This window comes from Octopus bimaculoides, chromosome 5 (genome assembly GCF_046866305.1).
Source record: "Octopus bimaculoides isolate indiv1 chromosome 5, ASM4686630v1, whole genome shotgun sequence".
Classification (NCBI taxonomy): domain Eukaryota; kingdom Metazoa; phylum Mollusca; class Cephalopoda; order Octopoda; family Octopodidae; genus Octopus; species Octopus bimaculoides.
Window position 1 is genome coordinate 107,012,120 of NC_142932.1, and position 26,500 is coordinate 107,038,619.

General features: G+C 36.6%; 2 protein-coding genes across 2 annotated transcripts in view; both read right to left on the reverse strand.

Annotated features, from left to right (window-relative positions):
- LOC106876822 (sperm axonemal maintenance protein CFAP97D1) overlaps positions 1–17,210 on the reverse strand; it is a 35,926-nt gene extending 18,716 nt beyond the window's left edge. The window contains exon 1 of the mRNA XM_014925537.3: positions 16,437–17,210. Coding sequence (XP_014781023.1) covers positions 16,437–16,529 — 93 coding nt within the window. The 5' untranslated portion in view covers positions 16,530–17,210. The remainder of the gene's footprint in view (positions 1–16,436) is intronic.
- LOC106874327 (uncharacterized) overlaps positions 1–26,500 on the reverse strand; it is a 217,444-nt gene that overhangs the window by 159,310 nt on the left and 31,634 nt on the right. The gene's annotated exons all lie outside the window — the stretch shown is intronic.

The following is a 26,500-nucleotide window of genomic DNA, read 5'->3' on the forward strand; positions in this document are numbered from 1 at the left end:
GACAAATTTTCTGCGTTTAGCGGACCGGTGTCAACTTTCAGTTTGTACCCTGTGAAGTTTATAGTTTAGTATCTGTGAAATGACCTGTTCATTGGAGGTTTCTAAATTAACAGAAATACCTAATTTCATTGTAGGTTTCTAGATAAATAGAAATACCTAATAAAATCAACATGTATCATTTTTTTTTTGTCACTTCATTGATTGTATGTTTTTATCATGTTTTTTAATTTGTTATCTTCTAATATATAAAATAGAGATGTCTGTGTATTCGCTTTTCACGTGAAATCGACTTCACCAAATGCTTCTATACTTGTGATGCATGAATAATTTGACCTCGGATAAATGTTAGGCTCTTCATTTGATTTTTTTATTAAAAATACATATTGCTTTATATTTATGATTCACTTCTTTAAAAAGGTTCCTCAATGTCAACTTCCGGTATTGACGTAACAACGGCAAAAAGCTTCACTCTCTAATTTGACGTTTTTGTACCAAATGCTTACATACTTGTGATGCAATGTCAACTTCCGGTATTGACGTAGAAACGGCAAAAAGCTTCACTCTCTATTTTGACATTTTTGTGTATTCGCTTTTCAAGTGAAATCAACTTCACCAGATGCTTCCATACTTGTGATGCATGAATAATTTGACTTCGGATAAATGTTAGGCTCTTCATATTTATGATTGACTTCTTTAAAAAGGTTCGAAATATTTACTAAGTCCACAAATTTAAACATTCCGTACAAGAGCTTTTATTTATACGACTTTTTCATTTCATATTTATTTATTTCATTCATTCTTCGCAATATTCTCTCTCAACCCCTCTCTCTCTCTCACACAACACACGCGCGCGCGCACGCATACACACGTGTGTCTTTGTAAATATGTTTGTATACATTTATGTATGTGTATGTTTGTAAGAGACAGAGTGTGAGTGAGTCAAGGGGTGTGTTGTCATATGCATCCATCATTTATATATATATATATCTATATATATATATATATATATATATATATATATATATATATATATATATATATATATATATATATATTACATATACTAGTAGAGGCACCCGGCGTTGCCCGGAAATGAAATTGTTGCTTATTGGTACTTGGAAACTTTTACGAAAATTAAAATGGGGATTAAATGAAAAAAATGATTGGATCTTTTTTAAAACGGGGGCCACATTTTTCATTAACGAAATACTTTGAAACTTGGAACACTGGTAGAATGTGTCATATAAAACATCTTTTTCTCTTAGTCTTCTTAAATAAAAAAAGAAATCCATAACTTATTCCATGTTAAAGTTGTCGTATTTCTGTAATTTCAACCAATCACTGACGTCCATTCAGCCGATATACATTAAGTGCCGACTACATAAACAAACGATTCTGAAACAATTAACCCTAACCCTAACCCTAGGGTTAGGGTTAGGGTTAAAGCAAATTTAAAATGAAAAAAGCAAATAAAACGAAGGTATGGAGATTAAATACGCTTTACATCGCTTAATCAGCCAAAGGAGTAAATATAAACAACTGAATAGTTGTCAGTGATTGGTTGAAATTATCGAAATAAGACAATTTTTTACATGAAATAAATTCGAATACAAAAATATTTTTCTGTTCTATAACACAAAATAGATAAGTATACGAAGTTTGAAAGTCTTTCGGTACCAAAAACACTACGTAAAACATTAATGAAAAATGTGGCCCCCGTTTTAAAATAGATCCAAATGATTTACGTGAATATCCTCACAAGAGTAATTGAAATAAATGGCGATTGTGGAACGCCCCCCCCCACGCACGCACGCACGCATGCACGCACGCATGCACGCACACACACACACACACACACACACACACAGTATTACACATCAGATGAAATGGACGTGTATGCGTGTGTGACAGAGAGAGAGAGAGAGAGAGTGAGAGAGAGAGAAGTTTGTTGTTATGTATACGTACATGCATAAATATGCATACATCTTTGTGTGTGAGTGTGTGTGTGTGTGCGTGTGTATGAGAGAGAGAGAGAGTAAATACTACATACACACCGCTCTCTCACACACACGCACACATACATCAAAAAATGATGGATGCATATGACAACACACTCCTTGACTCACTCACACTATGTCTCTTACAAACACACACATACATAAATGTATACAAACATATTTACAAGAAGCAACAATTTCATTCCCGGGCAACGCCGGGTGCCTCTGCTAGTATTAATATATTTCTCTGCATGTGTTTACTTTATGCGTATTTCAGTATTATGTATACCTGTCAAGTATTTGTGTGCATCATTAATATATAAGTGTGTGTGTGTGTGTGTGTGTGTGTGTGTGTGTGTGTGTGTGTGTGTGTGTGTGTGTGTGTGTGTGTGTGTGTGTGTGTGTGTGTGTGTGTGTGTATGTGTGTGTTTGTGTGTGTGTGTGTGTGTGTGTGTGTGTGTGTGTGTGTGTGCGTGTGTGTGTTTGAGTAACGTTTTCATACTTGGATTTGTAACCTACAATAAGAATAACACTGGTCAAAAATATACAATATACTAACACAGAAAAATTAAAACAAAACGCGAGTGTAATGAATCTCGTGTTATGAATAATTAACACAGTAAAAATATATGAAAAATATATATGAAATGAAAAATATGTAAAAATACTAACACAGAAAATACGTAATATATTAACACAGAAAAATTAAAACAAAACACGCGGGTGAAAAGACTCTTGTGGTGTGAAGAATCAACACAGAACAATGTGCGGCACAGACACGGGTGAAGTGAAACACAACACAACATGCGGTTGTCGGGGTAACAAGCTGTTAATGCCTCGCAGTTTGTTGATTGGCGAAACTTACCCAATTTTCCCAACTTTAATTCCCAATAACATCAGATTCTTTAATTTACGACAAAAGTAATCGGTTGATCGTAATCAAAATTCAGAGTTGCATCGATACACTAAAATTGAAAGCAATCTGCGCAAAATTAAAGGGGGTTAATTTTGTGAATGAAACTATCTAGATCTAGTAATTTTTGTCACTGGAGGCAAACAACCGCACACGCATACTCGCGCAGAAATAGACGCATATAAGTAAACAGAGAGAGAGAGAGAGAGAGAGAGAGAGAGAGAGAGAGAGAGAGAGAGAGAGAGAGAGAGAGAGAGGGGGGGGGTGAGAAAGAGAAACATTACAATTTATTAATTGAACATGATTAACGTAAACACTTTCCCTCTCATACACATAAAGAAAAATATGCTGACACATAAAGAGAGAGGTAGTGACAGACAGACATACAGACAGAATGATGGGAAAGGGAAAGCATTAGAGAAGCATTAAAATGTCTGATGTCAAATATACCAGCGTTGAACTAGTGACACCAAATAGGTGGCGCCTAAACGGCTATGCCAAAACGTCTCATACCCAGGCTCTTAGATAATACCTGACACGCAAACTATTTATGCCTTTCTTAGAGATTAATCATTCTTAATTGTCTGGTGAGCAGATATGAACATTTTATCATATACAAAGTTTAAAAAAATATGAGAAAATATAGATGCATTCTTGAAATTTTAGTAGTTTCGTTAATAGAATGCAAAAACTAAATTGTTCAAATACCAGAATACTTTCTCCCTTCTATTTTGACCAATACGTATTGTGCCAATAGGTAATCTCTACTAGCTTACGAAGAAACCTCTACAAGCCAGCGAGAGAACTTTTACATAGTTACTAGGCCTGCTAGAAACAGCAATCAAAATTCCTTTAAATCACATCCTATATTCTTAAAGAAATACAATACGGTTATTTAAGTTCTAGATACTCCTAAAAAGGGGGCTAGTTGTGGTTGTAATACTTTTGATTATAAGTCGGTTCGATCAAGATTCACCAGGAACTAAACGACAAAAACTAATGGGTTATTGGACATTAAATATTCATTGTTAGTTTTCCCTATTGATTTTCTATCTGCTCTCAAGCGTTAATCACGTGGCACCCAGTGTATAATGCTAACCTAACACACCCCGTTCTTGTGCACATGTATTGACATGTCACTGCGACGGTCGATTTCGGCGGTTTATATATATTTTTTCTTCTTCTCTTCTGTATGTTGCCATTTACAGTGTGTTATAATATTAAGTTTGCAAAGTCGGTGTTACATTTCATTGCATGCTTATACTTGTGTTATTATGTGCTTATGAAATCGATAGTCCGTTTTGAATGTATCAAACAGAGAAGTTAAATTCCTACACGCAAAAATTTTTGCTAATAAAATAAGTAAGAATAATTCATTGGAATTTAAAATAACCCATTTAGTGAGAATTATTATATCATAACTACAGAGAAATATCGAAAAAGCAGATAGATCTTTGAAACATATCTCTAATAATATGAAATAAAAGTTTCCAAAGCAGAGCGATGTGATGCCATTGAAAATATATTCGTCTTTTTAAACTCGTCGCTCGCTATGGTGCATAAGCCATCGCAACTATTTCTCCTTTATTCCCGACTCGGGGCTGTCTTTTTCTTTCCCAGGTTTTGTTGGTTTTGAATTGTCATTGATGTTCTGTAACTACTTTTTTCTAGGTAGGGGTGTTGCCCCTACACAAACAAGCTCTGGAAAGAGGCGGTCCATATTAGTGTGGTCTCTATCATTTGAGCTATCCAGTATGGGAGGCCCTATCAATAGCTTGGGCTCTGCTTGCATAGGTCTAAGGGTCACTGAGGCACTCAAGCCATCACACTGAAACAATGACTGGACCTCGTGGTGAACTAAAACTATATTCGTGAATAAAATTATTTGGGCAAAATCCTGAAATTTTGAACTATGATGTTGGCAAAAAGGGGACATTCAAAAAATATGCAATGAAATAAATAAACAAATAAATAAATAAATAGACCGATGTCGAAATAATTTGTCCCCCTTTTTTTCTGTTTCCTTTGATTTCAATGTCAAAAAATCTCCAATGAAATTCCTACCTCCAAATCTACCTTAATCCATCTCGATAATCCTATCTTTTTCTTCAATCATCAAACCTGCTATTATTCTCAAAAAAATCACCAAGGAATTAGATGCTGTTCTTTTTCTGCAGAGATCTATCTCGAAATGTGAAACTATACAAATTCTTGATCCACACAAAAAAAAAAAAAAGAAAAAAAGTGATGCATTCGTCATACTAATTAGCACCCGACTCGGTCTTCCCACCTCGTGAAAAACCGTTCATATAAAACATTCGCAAAGTCTCTTCTAGTCAATCAGACTAGATCACGAACCTTTATATCATGGTTGTTTTTTTGCTTTTTTTTCATGCATACTCTTCCACTATTACAACGAAATGTTCTGTACTTAGCGGTTGTGTTCCACTCTTATTCGAAACTTCATTAGTGTGGTCACTTTTCGCCACTTTGTTAGTCTAAGCTAAAACTGCAAATCAGTCATTCCAGTTATGTTCTCCACTGTCTCATACCGAGTAAGCTCTACTGAATACGACCAGTAAAAACCAGAATCTTATTTTTGCGTACTTGCCTTGACCTCGCACTTGTACACTATATTCCGTATCAAGCAGTTGTTGCCAAATCTGCATTCGTCTTTACGTCTGCAGTTACACATGATACTATTTTTTAACCTTTTTCCCCTGGAGTTACTATTAGTGGTCCTCCTTCTTCTTCCTCTTGTAATTATGCACTCATTTTCTTTATGTATGTATTGTACTTCTAATGAGTGGTGTTGTTTGGGTTTGTTTTTGCTATTGATGAGCTTTTACAAGCACTATTGCCACCATTCTATCATTGTATATAGTTCTGTTAGCCGTGTTTGGTTTATATATCACCTCTAGCTTTATTCTATTTAGTTTTGTGTTATTATGTTTGTATATGTGGTACTGTAGATGGTGGGAAGCTGCGTATGCTAGTTTTACATTGTGTCTGTTTATGATTTTGTGATATTTGGAAAATCTGAGGAAATGTCTACCTAATGCTGCGAAGAATTCCTGGTCTATTTTGGATTTTTCTGGTGAATTAAAGATCGGATTAGACCAGATAATTTCATCGGTTATTTTCGCATTTCTTTTAATATATTTGACATGTATGTATGTATGTATGTATGTATGTATGTATGTATTTGATGTTTTTGCAAGGTCATGCTCATGAGCACATTTTCGGTTTGGGATGATAATTGAACTGACTGGTTTCGCTGTTTTTTCAGCTCTTTAGATAACGTCCCTCTCTCCTTCTCCCCCTCTCTCCTTCTCCCCCCCCCTCTCTCTCTCTCTCTTCCCCTCTCTCCCAAGATACTGAGAAAACGTAGTTGAAAGCTATTATCGAAGGACTGCTTATGATGATAGTAAATCGTCTAGTGTATCTTCCATTTTAAGAGAGTGGGGTATGATCTGAGGGAGATTTGGCTTCTATTTTAGCATGTCGAGCGAGATCATTGAAGCTTTCTCGTTGCCTCATATCACATCGGAAGTACATATAATTCTGCCAATATTGTGATACCGTAGATTGAAACATCCATTAGTAATTACTGCTGACTCTATCTATTCTCTACTGCCAGCTGATTTTCCAATTCAATTATGTCCGGTATACGCAATTAAGGTAGAATTAAGTTAAAACATCTATGTCATATTTGATGTATATACACTGTTAATAGGCCAGTTACTGCAGTATTGATTCTGATATGTCATCACTTACAGTAGTGCTGTGTTAAAGCACAATAATATCGGAGGGAGACGAAGATTCATCCCTGCAGCAGGTAACGAAAATGCGAGATGTATGTCTTATACTGGAGGCAACGAATTCTGGTCCGAGCATATGGCTTGCTGCAAATAGTCGCCAAAAAGTTCGAAATGCATTTGACGCTCTCGTTGGCCGCTGCTGGGAGGAATTTTTGTCTACCTTCAATACTTATTGTGTTTTTAAAATGGCGGGTCCGTAAAAGAGGCTATCTCAGGACAAATACTGCAGTAACTGGCCTATTGACAGTGTATATACGTTTCGATGGTACATAGATGGCTATGCGAAGTATGTAATTAGTTAAGAAATATCTTTGAGAGTTACCAAGCTGGCTGCAATGATAAAGAAATGAACAACATGAGTCCTTAGCTCGGTTTTTCATGGTTTTGTGTCAAAGTCTCTTTACTTTCTTTTTTTTTTATCACAATGTAAGGTGTAATTCTCCGATTTAGTTTAGAAGGAATACTCGGAAACGAAAATAAAGCGGCGAGAAAACATTTACAAATCCCACTATGTAGCAACAGCGGTATTAGTATGGTGGTGGTGGTGGTCGTCGTCGTCGTCATCCTCGTCGTCCTAGTAGTAGTAGTAGTCGGAAACATAAGAAAACCGTCCTTTTAAATTAGCATTATGAACTATGTTTCTTCCGATTTCTTTTGAAAAATCTTTGACAAAAGCGGTTTTCATGTCTTTACAACTTGCTCTAAACCTATTCTATCTATGTATCGACGTAAGTGTTCTCATTTCCTTGGCTAGTTTTACAACTTCATCGCCACGTGTCAACCAAAGAGCCTCAGCGCTATGGGTAGAGAACGTCTCGTTTGGTGGACGATATTTTGCCTATAGTTATCGTATTGTATAAGTCATACTATTTTATACTTGATTTTAACTGGGGTGCGACTAATACACGGGGTAAAGTTTATGAAAGGAAAGAGACAGTGTACCAAAACTTAACAGTAAACCAGGGGTGTGAAGTAAATACTCGTGTAACTTATACATGAATAACTATGGTTTATATAAAACTGTCTGCTGACGAAGTCTCTAAAAACACAAGAAAGAAAAAATAGGTCTTAATCCCCAATACCATAAAATAAAATTAAAATAAATTGCATATTTATGAATTTATAAAATCGAGGATTCATTAGTTTTCTCAGCATAGAGCGTTTTTCACAGATTCTTGTGCAGTTACAATTAGCCCCTGGTACTAAAAAAGGGTAACCCACCTCTGTTCCACCGTCGCTCCACTTGTTTGAAATAACAGCCAAATTCCCCTCAGATCATACCCTACTATCCTAAATACAAGGAATATATTGGGCTGTGTCATCCTAGATGTAGAAATAGACGGGATGGTCGCGACTGGAATGCCTCTTATTGTGGGTCTTCTTGATATAAGCTAATTTTGACAGCTCAATAGCAAAAACTTGATCACCAAACAGTCAAGATAAGAAAATAAAATGTAATCGCAGTCTGTTATGTAACAACAATTGATTCAATGTTTTATGTAACCTGATATGTCACGCTAACTAAAAACTCCAAGGTTAAAGCAGTCGTCATTTACAAGGCGGGTAGAAACAGTGAGAAGAAAATATAAATATAAAAGACATTGTTTTGATAAAATCATTTGCTTTAGTATGCGGTTCTTGTGGTCGGGAATGCTTAAATTAAACAGGAACTGCAGAGCGGTTAAAGAGATTTGCTAACAGTCGGAGATCGGTTATATATGTAATTTAAAACAACACCAATATTCGGGATCTTTTGATAAAATCATTTCTAATTCTAGCTCAAGGCCAACAATTTTGAGGGAAGGGAAAGTCAATTACATCGACCCTAGTGCTCAACTGGTATTTATTTTATCCATTACGAAAGGATGAAAGCAAAGTCGACTTTGGTTGCACTTGAACTCAGAACGTAAAGAACCCGAAGAAATGCCGTTAAACGCTTTGTGCGGTGCAGTAACGATAAAATGCCTAACGGCAATAGTTTAAAATGATATCTGGACGCGGAGAGTTATTTAAATCGGTCATTAACATTGAAAGATTCAACTATAGGTTTGTAGTGGATCTTACAGGCATGAAGTGGATTCGATCTACCATTGCCAAATTTCAAATAATAGTTCAACAGAACTTTTCTCACGGTGGAACAATGGTTTTTTTCTGTGACAGCAGTTTTACATTTGCCAGATTGCCTTAGCTAGGCCGAAATAATGTCTACACTACTTGACCCTTTCTAACCTTTCCTAGACCACCAAAAGCTAGAATTAAGATAACAAGTACCACCAACGAAATCCATTGTTCTCAACGATATGTCTATCCTTCTGGATAGTTATAAAAGCAAGAACCCCCAAGCAAAAATCAGTTAGTCACTTGGTGACAACTCAGTTAGTTACTTGGTGACAATTCAGTTGGTAAGAACGGAGTCTGGTTGAAAGGCTAAACAAAACGCCGTCTCAAAAGAGAACGGGAAAGAGAACAACTATGGTATCTCGCCAACGAAGTAGTTGTTTCGTCCCACACTTTCTCACTTTCACTAACTCACTTTCTCTTCTCTGCACATTACCATATCTCCCTCTATGGTTTACTACTACAATAAGAACATACAGGCCGAAATTAACTTTTTTTACTTTGCATGCTCTACGATTTCATCACCTGCCTGTCGAGGTAAGGTATTGTATAATGTAACAGTAAAAATAATATTTCCTTAAAACTTCATGGATTGTTCATCTTTCATTGCTTACAGGTTCCTTCACTGCCGAGAAACCTCACTGATAGAGTTTCATGACGTGCGTTGGCATAACCGATTTACAGAGACAACAGTTAATATCTATAATAATAATGGCGGCGAGCTGGCAGAAACATTAGCAACGCCGGGCGAAATGCTTAGCGGTATTTCGTCTGCCATTACGTTCTGACTTCAAATTCCACCGAGGTCGACTTTGCCTTTCATCCTTTCGGGATCGATAAATTAAGTACCAGTTGCGTACTGGGGTCGATCTGATCGATTGGCCCCTTCCCAAAAATTCCAGGCCTTGTGACTAGAGTAGAAAAGAATATCTATAATAATAAAAGCGAAATTCTGCCTGTCCGTCTGGAATCCCTGTATCTCAGTCTACATTTGCTCTACATAGACATATTATAATTTCTTGGAATCAGGATGATCCCAGGATTGAAAATCCACCTTTCATTTGGTTCTTCAACATCCAGTATTGGGTCTGATTTAAAAGCATTTGGGTTGCTATTTCTTGCGAGTAAAGCTTGACTGATTCACGCCATCTTGCTTGGCATTTGTCAGATGAAGTCAGAGATCAAGGGGGAGATAAATGACATTCGCTTCGTTAATTTTGCATCGAGATAAGAACTTTGGGACAAATTGGCGAACAGTTGAAATTCAACTTGGGAATGGAACGATTCAATGATTGTAGTACAGAAATAATTCTCACCCGTCTTTAACCTCAGATCAAACACTACCGGGACATATGGTCATCACAGACGTATTATAGTCATGCTATTTAGCAGGAGCTAGCTTTAAAATCCGCACGGAGTGTGGCTTTTAAGCTAGCTATTAATAAGAGTAATATTTAAGTGTATATAAGGAGGAGTTACAAGAAGTCAGTAAAATGAAATTTAGAGTCCATAAAATCTTATCTGCAGCCAGAAATCTGGGTGGTGGGGAAGTAGTCAATAACATCTACCTACAGTACTTGACTGGTACGATGTCCGTTGAACCAACAAATGAAATGAAGGAGTCCTAAATGTGGTCGCTCTACATGCTAGAAATAACAGCCAAAGCTTTGAAAAATATTTTTTCCCCCAATTTCAATCTTTTAAAAATCACTCCATCCACCGGCAATCGGAATAACAATACTCGCTCCACAGAAATAGGGAATGCATCAGCACAGTTGTTTCCTCTCCCCCAAGTAACCTATGCAAAAATATTAGGCAAATTTGTTGTTCCCCTCTCTATTAATTTATGAGAAAACGAAAGAGTTCGTATCCATATAATCCGGCTTTCTTCGGCGTAGTGTGGAAGTTTTAAATGTTTCAAATCGTTTCCAAAAACCGATAAAGCCTTTAGGCCGTAACAGTAATCTGATGTAAATTTGTAAAAAAATTAAGATACATTATTTTTCTCAATAGATGCACCTTCAAAAATTCTTATGCAACTGTAGCTGGTTCCTACTCTGAACTACAACAAAACGTTCCCTACTTCTTGGCTCGTTTTTTAGTCTTCAATTATAATCCGATTTACATCTCGAAAAGAAAAAAGTATGAACTAGCCAGGAAAATGAGTGTGCATGAGGTAGAATACTCTTGATTAACAGAACAAGAAGTGGAAGCCTTAAAATATTGCAGCTAAACTTGGAATCGGAAAGAAAAATGCTTTAAAATGTCATTCAAATGTAAAAGTATAACTTCTTTAATTTCAAAAAAAAAAATTTATATGGAACTTCCTATACTTATTCCTTATAAAATATGGTGGATGTTGGCTGGGGGTTGAAACACTCGTATATGATGGAGATATAGCTTGGTATTTTAAAATCTAAGGATGCTCAACTACCTTCCTCTCGTGTTTTTCCAATTATAACTGAGATGACTTTCAGGAATACAGAAATGCGAGCTCATCTGGAGGTGAGGAAGAGTGACTAGAAACTTGCCTAGCAACAGATAAATAGCCAGGCAGCTCAGAAGTGCGAAGAGATAAATGATGTGATGGATTTAGTGGAGTTTATCTTACACTAAAAAATGAAAAATTATCCTCGTTAGAAACATAGATTGAAAGGCGGCGAGCTGGCAGAAACGTTAGCACGCTGGGCGAAATGTTTAGCGGTATTTCGTCTGCTGTTACGTTCTGAGTTCAAATTCCGCCGAGGTCAACTTTGCCTTTCATCCTTTCCGGGTCGATAAATTAAGTGCCTGTTACGCACTGGGGTCGATGTAATCGACTTAATCCCTTTGTCTGTCCTTGTTTGTCCCCTCTATGTTTAGCCCCTTGTGGGCAATAAAGAAATAAGAAACATAGATTAAAAATCTATGCTCATGAAACTCTGGAAATCGAACAAACTTCGGCTCTTGATGTCCAGAAACTCCCATTCTCAGACTCAACATAAACCATTAGGTATGATCTCACTTAGATATGCACATGACAGGGTAAGAAGAAAATAGCCCTTCAGATTTAACAATATTGTCAACATGTCGCCCAAGCAGTTCCGTCGCTTGATTTTTAGAGATCCCTTGCAACTTTTTGCTTCAAGGCCCCATCCTTTCAATCAAAATTCATAATCTACGCAATTTTTATTCATAGCTATATTTTGATTTATAGTATCTGAAGTTCAATATTTCACGTTATCCTAAAGAACATTTTTAAAAGTACAAGTTAAATTTATTTACGTCTGTTACAAATTTCAATAAGTAAAACTTCCAGATATGATTAAAAGAGCACTTTTATAATCCCGGTAACTTTCAAAGACGAACTTTGATCTTAACATGGGGTTCAAGGGTTTAGCGACGGCCCTGCGCCTAAGGGACATTTAGTCTTGCCTTTCAGTCTTTTCTTTTTATTTTCTATCTACACTCACCTAAAAGCCATTTTATAAAATTTAAGTTTCAACATTAGATACAATATTTTTATGTTTCTACTTCTTTTTGTCCTGTACTTTTCCAGGTTCAATTAATTAAGAATATTATCGTTTTTGCGACAGCGTTTTCCCTATATTTTTAGATAGAATACAGAATTAGGAGGAAGACGAACCAAGGTGGGGAGAAAGGATTATCTTATGATAGATTAGTAAAAAATTATCTGGATTAAATTAAAAATCTTTTACTAAAATGTTTATCATATCCGTCTAATGTCAAAGACCGCCAGAGGTTGCAGATTTCACGACGTGAATTCCTTTTCGATACTAGGATTGAATGTCAAATTTTTTTGCATAATTTCACTTGAAAAATTGTTTGTCACAAAATCTTTGCTTATGCAGTAGGGCGGTGGTGGAGGGGAACATACCCATAGAGGAATCTTGTTTCAAACATATTTTAAATCAATGAACTTGTCTGTTTGCCAGCACACACACACACACACACACACACACACAGAGAAGACACCAGCACACATTTTATCTACAGGATCTCTCATGAACCATTAAGGGAGCCCTTACGTCTTTACTCGACATGCTAAAAACAATGGTTAAATCCCTCCTAACTGTACCCTTGCCGCCTCAAAAAAAAAAAAGAAGGAAAAAGGAATACGTTATATCACGTAGTCCTACAAACATTGCTTGAAGAAAAAAAGACAGGATGGTAATTGCTGGAATGCCTCTCATTCATTTAACCCTAACTTTCATTGTTTAGTCAGTGCTCACCAGGTTTCAGCGCTGGATAAACCACGAAGCAAATAAGCATGTTAGGGAAGGAGGCACTACAGAAATAGTAAATTGTTCACGGTACGAAAGAAATCATCTTAAACTTGCCAAAATAATGTTCGGGATGCCTTATCTGTATTAAGTATAGAAGTAGATGTGTTATGTAGGATTAGATTTGAGTATCTGATTAAAGATTTTCCATAGTAGGAGAAAATGCTTGCAATATAAATAAAGTGGAAGTAAGTATACAAAAATAAACATTATTTTTCATCTGACTGTCAGTTTTGTTTCATTTTGGAGAATAAAGAAATTATTTTATGGTTTATTATTGTTCATATTTTGTGAATTACCAAAAATATTTAAGTGCTTAAGGCCTCTATTGGTCTTAATCATGTCCGTCGTTATGGGGGTGCACTGGACGACACTACCCCCTCACTATTCAATGGTGTGACCTCAGATTTACAGTGATACACTTATTTCGAAACTCCACTTTAACATTATTACAAATTAGTGCCCACCCAGAATATTCTGAAGCACCCCCAAGTACCAAAGTCTGGCGATGAGCCTATTCTTATTTCGGACCTTCCAGAACTAAAGTATGACATACATATGGAACCTTTTAGGAATCTCTATGAAGTGACTTGAGTTGCTACAAATAACTTCTAAATTTGCCTGAAATCACATTCAACCGTCTTAAAAAAAGAAAAGATCCAACATAGTGTTATTTAGGGCTACTAATGTAATCCTACATAACACCATATTTGGTTAAAAGTGAGGTTGGTCACTTTGATAGCATGTTGTACTACATCAGACTTGACCTGAGGTTAATCAAATTATAATCATTATCATCGTCATCATAATCCACATCATCATCACCGTCATCATAATTGACAAGATGTAAATACGTATATATACACGTCCTTTTCATTAGCCTCAGTTCTTGAACTATGACCTTGTTAAAGCATTGTCTTCGCCAGCACAGTCGATTAAACGGTCCCCAACACGTATTTGGGTGGGGTGGGGTGGGGGTGGGGGTGGGGGCATCGGAAGGATGAAAGACAAATAAAGCCCTGAGCAAGATTTTATTTCAGAACGTATATAGATGTATAACGACGAAATTTGATACCAAGATGCAATGTACAAATGACTGAAGAACAATATTAATTGATGGCCATTTATAAATATAATTACGTTTGTTGTTACAATGTAGAAAATACAATACGTAAACATATTTTGTCCGACGCTCTACCGATTACCAATTCTACGCGTAATATCCCCCCCACATACACAGAGTCGAATATGATAAAAAAAAATGTCTGAACTTTATGTTACAAAAAATTCGTCCCAATCTGCTTGTATTTATAGATTCAAATTTTAGTAAAAGGCCAGCTGTTTGAGGAGGGTTAAATAGATTTCATTGCTCATCGCGTTTGATAGGTACTCATTTTATCGACATCGAAATGCAAAAATCGACCTCCGTGAAATTTGAACTCATAATGTAAAGACGGATGAAATACCGCTAATTATTTTATCCGGCGTGCTAATGATTCTACCAGCTTGCCGCCTTCAATCAGCTTATGATAATAGAAACTAATTAAATATATGAATAATACTAAACAAAGCAATAAGACAATGTAACTACATGAAGCATTGTGGCAGGGTAGTAAAATGTGAATGATAGACTGATTGAAAGATTAATTGAAAAAGTTTTGTGCGACAAAGATCATTGATCAAGATGTTGTAGTTGTTAAACGTATTTAGCCTTGGAGACTAATTAACAAGATATTCTGTAAACGTCAACAGCGATAGACTAGAAACATCGATGATCTTAAAAACATTTTTGTTCCAAACAAAAATACAAAGAACATCGAAAGAAGTATGAATATTCCTTAATTAACAAAACAGATAAAACTATAATCGTAGAGCTGGCAGAATCATTAGCGGACAAAAATGCATGATAACTTTTCTTCTGGTTCTTTACGTGCTAAGTTCAAATCCTGCTGAGGATAACTTTACCTTTCATCCGTTCCTGTTGATAGAATAAATACCAGTTGAGCACTAGAGTTGATGTAATCGACTAAATTCCGCCCGTTAGATTGCTGGCCTTGTGCCAAAACTTGAAACAATTATATTAATATGCAGAGCGTGACTGGTGGAATCTACAGAGCGCAGAACAAAATGCCTTGCGGTATTTTGTTACGGCTCTTTACAATCTAAATTCAAACCCCATCGTAGTTGATTTTCATCAGTTTAGGGAGCGATAAAATAAAACATCACGGCCAATGTAACCAAAGTATTTAACCTCGTGTCAAATTTAGAATCAATGTGCCGTATGATTAAATATCTAACACTTCAAGTGAGGCTCAGCATCATCATTTTTGCTTTTTACTGCGTTCCCCCACCCACTCAGGCTTTCTCAGATCGGTGCGATCAAGGTTTAGCTTGAATATTAGTTGGTGCCTATATGAAAAACGTGAGTAAGAAGTGAGCTTCATTCTGAAAATGCAGTTACATTTAACACTGCCATGTGTTCGTAAAGGCACGTCATGTTACACGACGTGGTCATGGACATTTTATAGCTGTTGAAGCCTATTCTCTCTATGTCTGAGTCCGACCAATTTCTCCTTGAAAAAGAGGTGGAAAGAAAGTGCGCGAGAAAAATATGCACCAGTACAGGAGCTTTATTGACCGACCCCAGAAAGGATGAAGTTGATAGCGACGATATTGGAATCCAGAACGCCGACAACCAGAATGAATACCACAACACAATCTCTCCGACGCTCTTAATAACTCCGGAAATTCGCTAACATTTGATATTATTTAATGTCACGATCCGGTTTCGATTTCTGTCTGAGCAATTCAGGTTATTTTCGCTGTGTCGGTTGGGTTAGGCTATAGTGAATAGACTGAAGAAAAGATGAACGAGTCACTGCTCCCCATCTAATTGATGTAACTGTCAATACTGGCCCTGATGAATTAGTAACAACTAAGGGATATTAAGGGATATTTCTCCTGTTTTCTTTTATTTCAAATATTCCACTTTATACACTACAGCAACATACAACCATATACAATCGGCTCTCTGCCTCTGTATCTATTCCCCTCCATTATAAACATGACCAAACAAATCAAGCGAATCAACGAATGAGCTTTCATGCAAGTCGGTCGATACAATGGATAATGTAGTCCTATACACAATTTGTCTGAAGAAGAAAACAACACCAACAACAAAAGCAACAGCAAAAGACATTATTACCACAGGTGGTACATTTTGGTCATAGGTCTGCTTAATCAGGGCTGAGACCTGGATCTTTGAAAAGTAAACTAAGAAATCAACAAAGCGGAGGTTACTTACTTTTCTGCGATGTTCAAGGTAATACGCCTTATCCCAGCGCTGTTGTAACAACCTGCTCTGACAAGGAAGGACTGTCTGATAAGATTTATGCATTCTTTCTTTCCTCCTTTCCTTCTTTCTTTCTTTCTTTAATTTGTTGACACTGTCACTGTTCCTAATATACTTATCATATGTTAAACAAAGCTGTTGTCATCATCATTATCATTATAGTTATCATTATTAATTACTATATTTTATTTTATATATGTAACTATCATTATTTTCAATTTATATACACGTCCTCATTTATATGTTCGATTATGTGCATTGTACATCATCATAAATAATATTGTAGTTTAGTCGATGACAGTCGCGTGTAGCTGTATCTTTTTCACCCCTTACGTTATGCGTTCAAATCCTATTGGGCATAATCTTTGTATTTCATATTTCTGAAGTTGATAAAACAAAAATAAAGTACCAGTAATAAACGGTATATCACTTCAGTTAACTTTGTCCTCCTGGGCTGGTGCCAACGTTATAAATCATTGTTATTATTACCAACAGAAACTAATAGATGAACACTTAGTTGTCCGGGTGCTGCAATCTCGTTAGTTGAAAATAACTCCTCTTTCTCTCTCTTCCTTTTTTTTTTTTTATGTTTTGATCTTCTTTCTGGTCTTATCTTGTTGTACGGTAAAGGTAAATAGCACTGTTGTCGGTTGGCTGGACAGCTATGTATTTATATACTTCCAACTACCTGTCCAATCACCTTTATCTGCTGGCTAACACCCACATAACTCAAGTAGCCAAGGAACCAGCAACGATAAACTGTTCACACATCATTTATCAACATCATCGATTGATCTGGTCATAGCCTAAGAAACAACTGTGTCTGTGTGCGCCTACTCGCTTATTTCTGTGAATGTGTATGTGTGTGCGTGATGTGTGTGTAAAATGACCATTCGCACATATGTGTGTATGTATGCATGTGTACATAATGGGCATATTATGAATACACACACACACATATATGTATTTATATATGGATGTATGTATATGTATTTATGTATTATTTGTAGCTTTATGAGCATGTGTGTATAATACACACACACATACGAGTCATTATTCACTCTTTAATTAAATGCCTCGTTTAGATTAACTAAGATTACTGTATTGCTAAGTTTCGGACGTTCTCTGTGAGTCTATGGCACACACACATCATTTTACGTTTGCTTTCCATGCTGACATGAACTGGATAGGTCCTCATGGGAAGCAACTATCTTCGTCGGCTGTTTTTTGTACGTGTAATTTATATGTACATGTGTATGTACACATACGCAAGCACATACATACACACACACACACACACACACATGCTCACACACACACACCAACATTATATATATATATAATGTTGTAATGCTTCAACATTGTGTGTGTGTGTATGTGTGTATACACACCATAAACCGGTCTTATTTAACTTTATATATATATATATATTCTTTTTGAGATCAGTTGATCTCGAAGCAAATAAGGCTATAAATAACAGCACGGAGTATTGGGATAAAAATCCTTTGGCTAGAAAAAGTCAAATGCTGCTGGTCGGACTCGAACCAACATCTCTTTCAAATTTCTTTCTCCATTTTTGAAACTTTATTCTTGCTAGTGAGAATTGTATGTTGCTGACGTCATAAACATTTATAAACTTCGAGAGAACGTTAAATAATTTTTGGAGGAATAATGGATCTCGTAGCACATGAAGCTACAAATATAGCGTATAAAAATTGGCATTAAAAAACCCTTTGGACAGAAAGTATATTCGTTTCTACTCTAGGTACAAGGCCCTAAATTTTGGGGGAAGGGGGCCAGTCGATTAGAACGACTCCAGTACAAAACTGGTACTTAATTTATCGACCATGAAAGGATGAAAGGCAAAGTCGACCTCGGCGGAATTTGAACTCAGAACGAAAAGACAGACGAAATACCGCTAAGCATTTCGCCCGGCGGGCTAACGTTTCTTATTTCTTTACTGCTCACAAGCGGCTACACACAGAGGGGACAAACAAGGACAGACAAACGGATTAAGTCAATTATATCGACCCCAGTGCGTTCCAAAAGGATGAAAGGCAAAGTCGACCTCGGTGGAATTTGAACTCAGAGCGTAACGGCAGACGAAATACCACTAAACATTTCGTCCGGCGGGCTAACGTTTCTGCCAGCTCGCCGCCTTGGACAGAAAGTATATTACATGCAAGTGATAGCTGTGATTATATGCCGGCGCGCACACAGCACACAGACACACATACACACACACACACACAGTTGTCTAAAAATCTATGTGACAAGCTAAACAGACACTCAGACACTGGTTAAGAGAGAGGGTATATTATTAATATAAATGTGTAGTAACGCCGTGCGCATGCGTAGTCTTACGCATGCGTAGAATTAAACAACCAAGCGTTCCCGCTCAATTCATTCTCTTTCTCGCTGGCCAGCGATTGAGCATGGACGTATTTAAGCTGTCTCTCTACATCTTTCGGACTTACACTCGACAGCTCGCTCACAACTACAGAACAACGTCCCAACAACTATGCTCATACACACAGAAGCTGTAACAACAAGAACTAAAGATGTATATATTTACCAACTCAATAAATGTTGTTTAAGTTGATAGTCTGGAGTTCAGCGTTCCGTTATATTTCTTAATTTTATAGTAGGAAAGTCAGGTATACATCTAAAGATGTATAACCCACTTTCTACTATAAATGTATAATGTTACACTCTCATATCAGCCTCTTTAACAATTAGTTTCATACCAGGAGATAAACTCGGCAATCGTCGGAGAAGGCTGAACAGAGTAGTATGGCGAGGGTTCTATGTCCCTATAGAGATGAAAGTGTCACATCTGACTTTCAGAATTCCAGTGGCAAAGACTGCATCCCGTACTATTCTCTTCGGCCCTTTCTAATGATTATCGGGGTTATCTCAACTTCTGCATGAAAGTAAATGATAAAATGCCTGATATGAGAATATGATAGCTGTTTAATTATACGTGTGTGTGTGTGTGTGTACACACATGTATAATAGATTGCTGCTATATGGAGAGCTACCGTTTGTTTTGGACAAGATGTATCACTTATGCATCTGTTCTTGAAGCAACCGTAAGACACTTTTTACACATCTTATTACTTCCTCACCTCTTATGATCTCTACTCATATAACAACTGAACCGCTGTATTTTGAAGAAATAAATGTCGTAAGCAAATATGAGACCAGTTGTTTTGTCTGTTTGTATTCTTTTCGTTTTATGCATGTATCTGCTCAACTAATAAGCTGCCAATAGCCAATCGTCATTATACCGCTATAACATCCTCGCTTTTAGTTGCAGTTCAGCTTCATTGTACTTTACTTTACGTCATCATTCGTGATATTATTATTACTTAAATTATATGTATATATTTATACAGAGAGCGAGAGAGAGAGATGTACGTACGTACGTACGTATGTATGTATGTACAAGAGAGCATATGAAGTATTAAATCAAAATAAGGAAATATTTATAGTCTTACTCTAGAATATTTTTGACTTTATAGCTGTAACTCCTGAAGTGACAAAACACTTACTAAGTGATTTACCTAGCTTACTCTCATTCATATTCAGAACCATACATCTCTGTAAGTGAGACAGTAATACACACGGGTGCGCGCACATATTTGTCTGAAAATGTTCCCGTGTGTGTGTATATATACACATATATATGTGTGTGTGTATATATATATATATATATATATATATATATATATATATATATATATATATATATATATAAAAAGATATATCATATTTATTATGTATCTCTTTTGCCTTTCATGAACATCTCTCTCTCTCTCTCTCTCTCTCTCTCTTTGTATATGTGTATGTGTGTGCACACATATGCATGTGTGTTTATAGGCGTATGAGAGACCGTGTGAGTGTGTGTGTCTGTGTGCGTGTGTGTGTTTGAGAGAGTGTGCGCTTGTGTACACATGTGTGTTTGTTTGTAATTAATTACCTTATTTCAGATTAGCAAGTGGGTACCTGTCCATTTTAAATATTCATGCAAGTAAAGGTGTATCTCACCTTTGAAGTGTTGCCCTATGAAAACACAAAACTATGGTCTGCAGGTGAGAGTTTGAAAACCTATCAATTTGGTTATTACAACTCCTTGAGTGCATCAAATATTTAAGAGTCATAAAAATTAAAAGAAGGCTGAAAGAACGCCACTGAATGCTCTACTTAATTTTACAATGATACATTTTTTTCCTTTATTGTCGAAGGGAACTGTGCAAAGCTATAGGTGGTCTGAGTATTACGCCAACGAGGTAACCTCTATGCGGTCAATTGATTTTATAGAAATAGACGCAAAATCTCATCCAAATTAAACACTGTTGCCTTGGGGAAGGAACCGATGCATAGGAGAAGTGTAATTCTACGAACCCTCTTCAGAACCGGAATTCCGTTAATTACATGGATAAACAACAATAAAAATAATCCTTTCTAATCTGGGCACAAGGCTAGCAATTTTGTGAGACGGAGTTAGTCGATTACATCGACACTAGTGCTCAACTGGTACTTATTTTATCGATCTCGAAAGGTTGAAAGGCTAATGCGACATCGGCAGAATTTCACCTCAGAAATTAAAGCCAGAAGAGATGCCGCTAAGTATTTCGTCCGGCGTGGTAACGATCCTGCCATTTCGTCGCCTTAACTACAACAATAATCCTTTCTACTAAAAACATAAGGCCTGGAATTTGTGGGGAGGGCAATAGTCGATTACATCAATCTCAGTACTTGACTGGTACTTAATTTATCGACCCCGAAAGGATGAAAGGCAAAGTCGACTTCGGTGGAATTTTATCTCGAAATGTAAAGACGGACGAAATACCAATTTCTTTATTGTCCACCGGGGGCTAAACATAGAAATGGACAGAACAACTGGTGGGATCAGTAAATCGGTATGATTGTACATAAAATATGACTTTTAAAAATGAAATAAAATATATAAAAAATCGAATGAAATTAACAATACAGGGACAATACAAATGAAGCGATGATCAGACCACGCTCTGACCTCACAAGCCCCGATCTATCGCTGGTACCTTTTTTTTTGGTTCTTTTTTTTTCCGTCTATTCACACGGTTCCTTTCACTCGAAATACCGCTAAGCGTTTTGTTCGGCGTTCTAGCGATTCTGCGAGCTCACCGCCTGAACTGCAACAATAATAACAACAACTTAATTAGATTTCTAATTCAATGGTCCCAAATTGGTTCATGCATTGACCGTTGCTTTTACAAAAGTTGGATTGATAATATATGTTTTAGGTTTTGACAAATTCCGCCGAGGTCGACTTTGCCTTTCATCCTTTCGAAGTCGATAAATTAAGTACCAGTTGCAGTTTTGTACTGGGTCGATCTAATCGACTGGCACCCTCCCACAAAATTTCGGGCCTTGTGCTTAGAGTAGAAAAGAATATACGTTTTAGGTTTTTATTTATTTATTTTTTAACCCAAGAACTCATAAGGCCGACTAACGGTTTCCGTGGCGTAAAAAGTGACCGAAGTTGCAAGATTCTAGCAGAAGGGACGTCGATCTCCCTGCAATTTTAAGGGAAGAGGCGATTACATCGACCCTTGTACATGAATGGTACTTTATTTTATAGACCTCAAAGGGATGAAAGGCAAAGTTGACCTCGACGAGATTCGAACTCAGAATGTAAAAAGTCGGAAGAAATGTCACTATTCTATTCCAAGTGCTCACGATTCTGCCAGGTCGCTGTCTTCTGGGTTTATTCGTCGTAGTAATTAAACATTTCCAGGCAACTCATCTCTCTTACATTGTCGCTGTTTAGCGATGGGAAGTTTCTGGGATCTATTTTAAAACGGGGGCCACATTTTTCATTAATGTTTTACGTAGTGTTTTTGGTACGGAAAGACTTTCAAACTTCGTATACTTATCTATTTTGTGTTATAGAACAGAAAAATATTTTTGTATTCGAATTTATTTCATGTAAAAAATTGTCTTATTTCGATAATTTCAACCAATCACTGACAAGTATTCAGTTGTTTACATTTACTCCTTTGGCTGATTAAGCGATGTAAAGCGTATTTAATCTCCATACCTTCGTTTTATTTGCTTTTTTCATTTTAAATTTGCTTTAACCCTAACCCTAACCCTAACCCTAACCCTAGGGTTAGGGTTAGGGTTAGGGTTAATTGTTTCAGAATCGTTTGTTTATGTAGTCGGCACTTAATGTATATCGGCTGAATGGACGTCAGTGATTGGTTGAAATTACAGAAATACGACAACTTTAACATGGAATAAGTTATGGATTTCTTTTTTTTTTAAGAAGACTAAGAGAAAAAGATGTTTTATATGACACATTCTACTAGTGTTCCAAGTTTCAAAGTGTTTCGTTAATGAAAAATGTGGCCCCCGTTTTAAAAAAGATCCAGTTTGTGGAAAGCCATGTCTTCTATACTTAGTTTTGAAAACCCATTTCAACCCATTAACCTAACTTACATTTCCTTCTAGTTCAGACAGTTACTCAGGGTTAAAGTTTCTCTTCTCAACATTTCTAAATTCAACTCTCTTCCCTATTTCTACACAAATCAGAATCAGTTGTTTGGATAATTCCTGGCATTAAATACGCCTATCTATTCTCTCCACTTTTTGGAGTCAGTATCTAATGTAACTTCAATATACACATCTTCTAGCGACCGTATTCCTCTCACACTGTAACTCGAATTATTTGCTACATTCAAATGTATGCAGCAGTTAGAATCCACACTACCTACATCTCAATCAGATTCCGCGATGTACCAGTCAAGTACTGAGGTAGATAGTATCAATAGTTTCCTTCACATCGCTTAAAAATGCTGACCTTGTGTCTAAATTAGACGTCATCATCATCTTCATTGTCGTAATAATAATAATAATAATAATAATAATAATAATAATAATAATAATAATAATAATATGGAGTATTGAGAGTAGAGAAAAAAAGGAAAAATAAAGGAAGAAGTACAAAAAGTACATGTACATGAAGAAGAGTTGCACAAGAAGGAACTACACAATCCATTCTATGTAACCACAACAGAAGTTGCTGGAAAAAATAGGTGGGATTGGCTGATGAAAGGAACCCTAAAAAAGAGACCAAGAACACTAAATTGACAGCGCAAGACCAAGCTCTGGTCACGAACTAGAGTAACTCCGCTGTGCCACATCTACAGTAGAGTGAATAAAACCATTGCCCACATCACGGATCTTTATGATTTGACGGCCAACACTTGTTTTCTTAACGAAACACTTTCAAACTTGGGACACTGGTAGAATGTGTCATACAAAACAACTTTTTCTCTTAGCCTTCTTAACAAAAAATTGTACATCGCAAGTTATTCCATGTTAAAGTTGTCGTATTTCTGTAATTTCAACCAATCACTGACGTCAGTGCTCTTTCGTAAACAATAATTTTTGGCCGGTCATAAAAATGTTATTCCCTGTGACATATTTCATCCGGTTTAATCGTAATTTATACGCATATATTGTTTATATAACCCTATAACCCTAACCCTAAAACCCTATAACTCATAACCATAACCCTAACCCTAACCCCAACCCTAACCCTAACCCCAACCCTAACCCTAACCCTAACCCTAACCCCAACCCTAACCCTAACTCTAAAATCCGAACCCTAACCCTAAACTAGAGTTTGATTTGAAGAAGATTTCGCTATTTCTAGGAAATGAAGCACTTGGTGAAGGTGCATTAATAATTCTGCCAGCTCCAATAACAAGTGCAGGCAATATTCAAATATTTTGATGGCTTTTTCCACTTTGTTTACGAACAGTCTAGTTAATCGGAAATGTCAGAACTAACGGGAATTAATACCATATACACCGTCACAGCACTAACTGTATTCAACTGAATAGACGTCAGTGATTAGTTGAAATTATCGAAATAAGACAATTTTTAACGTGAAATAACTTCGGATACAAAAATTTTTATCTGTTCTATACCGCAAAATATACAAGTATACGAAGTTTGAAAGTGTTTCGATACCAAAAACACTACATAAGAAAATGTTGGCCGTCAAACCCTAAAGATCCCACATCACGAACGAATGCCCTAGATGCCCCAAACTATTACAAGTTGTAGCGACACGACCGGGTAGTGAAAGTGCTACATTGGAAACTGTGCGAAAAGTGGGGGCTAGAGAGGGGCAAGACGTGGTATGAGAACACACCGCAGAGAGTGACGGAGTCGGAAACTAGCAAAATCCTCTGAGATTTCCCAATCCAAACAGATCAGGTGCTAGAGCATAACAGATCGGACCTAGTGATGGTGGACAACATGCACCACATATGCTAGAATAGAGCGCCCAGTAGAACAGTTACAAAAGGTTTGCTTCCTTAGTACGGCCAGAATAATCAGGTAAGTATTAGATAGTTGAAAAGAACAGATAACATGGTACCGTAGGCTGCAGGCAGCAAGCTCGCTACACATACAAGACTCTAGGAGTTCCAACGAAACCCGAGTTGTTAATTAACAATAATAATAATAATAATAATAATAATAATAACAACAACAATAATGATAATAATAATCCTTTCTACAATAGGTACAAGACCAAGAATTTGGGAGAGAGAAATAATTGATTACATAGACCCCAGTAGATAACTGGTACTTATTTTATCGACAAGTAAGTGGATATGAGAGCCTTGCACAAAAAAGAATACAAGCGTCGTCATGATAAAATGGGTGTGCATCTTCATTGGCTCTTATACCGTAAATACCAATATGAAGTAACAGAGAACTGGTAAAGTTTATGCAGGAAGATGGAAAAGTAACGATACTCTGGGACTATGATTTTCAGACGAATCGTCTAATCGAACACCGTCGGTCGGATATTGTCATATTGAGTAAGAGAGACAAATATTGTCAGATCATTGATGTAGCCATACGAAATGACATGAATGTTGTGAGTAAAGATGTTGAAAAAAATCACCAAGTATACTGAATTGAAAGTGAAAATGGCAAGAGTGTATGGAATGCGAGAGAGAGAGAGAGAGAGAGAGAGAGTGATGTAAAAGTGATACCAGTGGTGATCGGAGGGTTAGGCTCAATCCCATTGAAACTTCAAGACTTCTTAAAGCAACTGGAAATCCCATGCAAGATTGACGTCTTGCAAAAAGCAGCCTTATTGGGCACAGCGCACATCTTAAGGAAAGTATTATCTGTCTGAGGTCCTTGTTATAACTTGACGGTCCATTTTTACCTACACTGTCTTACGAAGGAATAATAATAATAATAATAATAATAATAATAATGATGATGATGATGATAAAAACAAAAAAAGATAATAGGTATTAACACTTTAACTGTCCCAGTTATAAGTTACAGCTACAATATCCTTAACCGGACACTAAATGAACTAACCAAAATAGACAGGAAAACAAGAAAAATAATGACAGGATCTAGGATGCACCACCCAAAATTTGACATAGAAAGGCTATATATACAACGTACAGAAGGTGGCAGGGGTCTTATACAGCAGGAAAACTATTATAAAATAACCACCATAGGACTACAAAAATACCTACTTCCGAAGCAGGGAAAACTAATACAAATAGCCACAAAACACGAGCAAAACAAGAAACTGTTTTCAGTATTTAAGGAAACTGACAAATACAAACAAGAAATCATACTACATAACAAGTAAGAAGAAGAAGAAGAAGAAGAAGAAGAAGAAGAAGAAGAAGAAGAAGAAGAAGAAGAAGAAGAAGAAGAAGAAGAAGAAAAGCTATAAAACAAATGAAATCCAAACTAAAACTAGAACAGCAACAGACCATGATAAAACGATGGCAAGAAAAGCCCCCTACATGGTAAATACTGGGCTAAACTAAATGCAAAAGAAATAGACAGAGAAAAATCCCAGCAATGGTTGAGAAGCTCAGGACTCAAAGCAGAGACTGAAGGATTTTTAATTGCTGCACAAGATCAAAGCCTCCCCACCAGAAATTACCAAAAACATATAACGAAAAGAAACA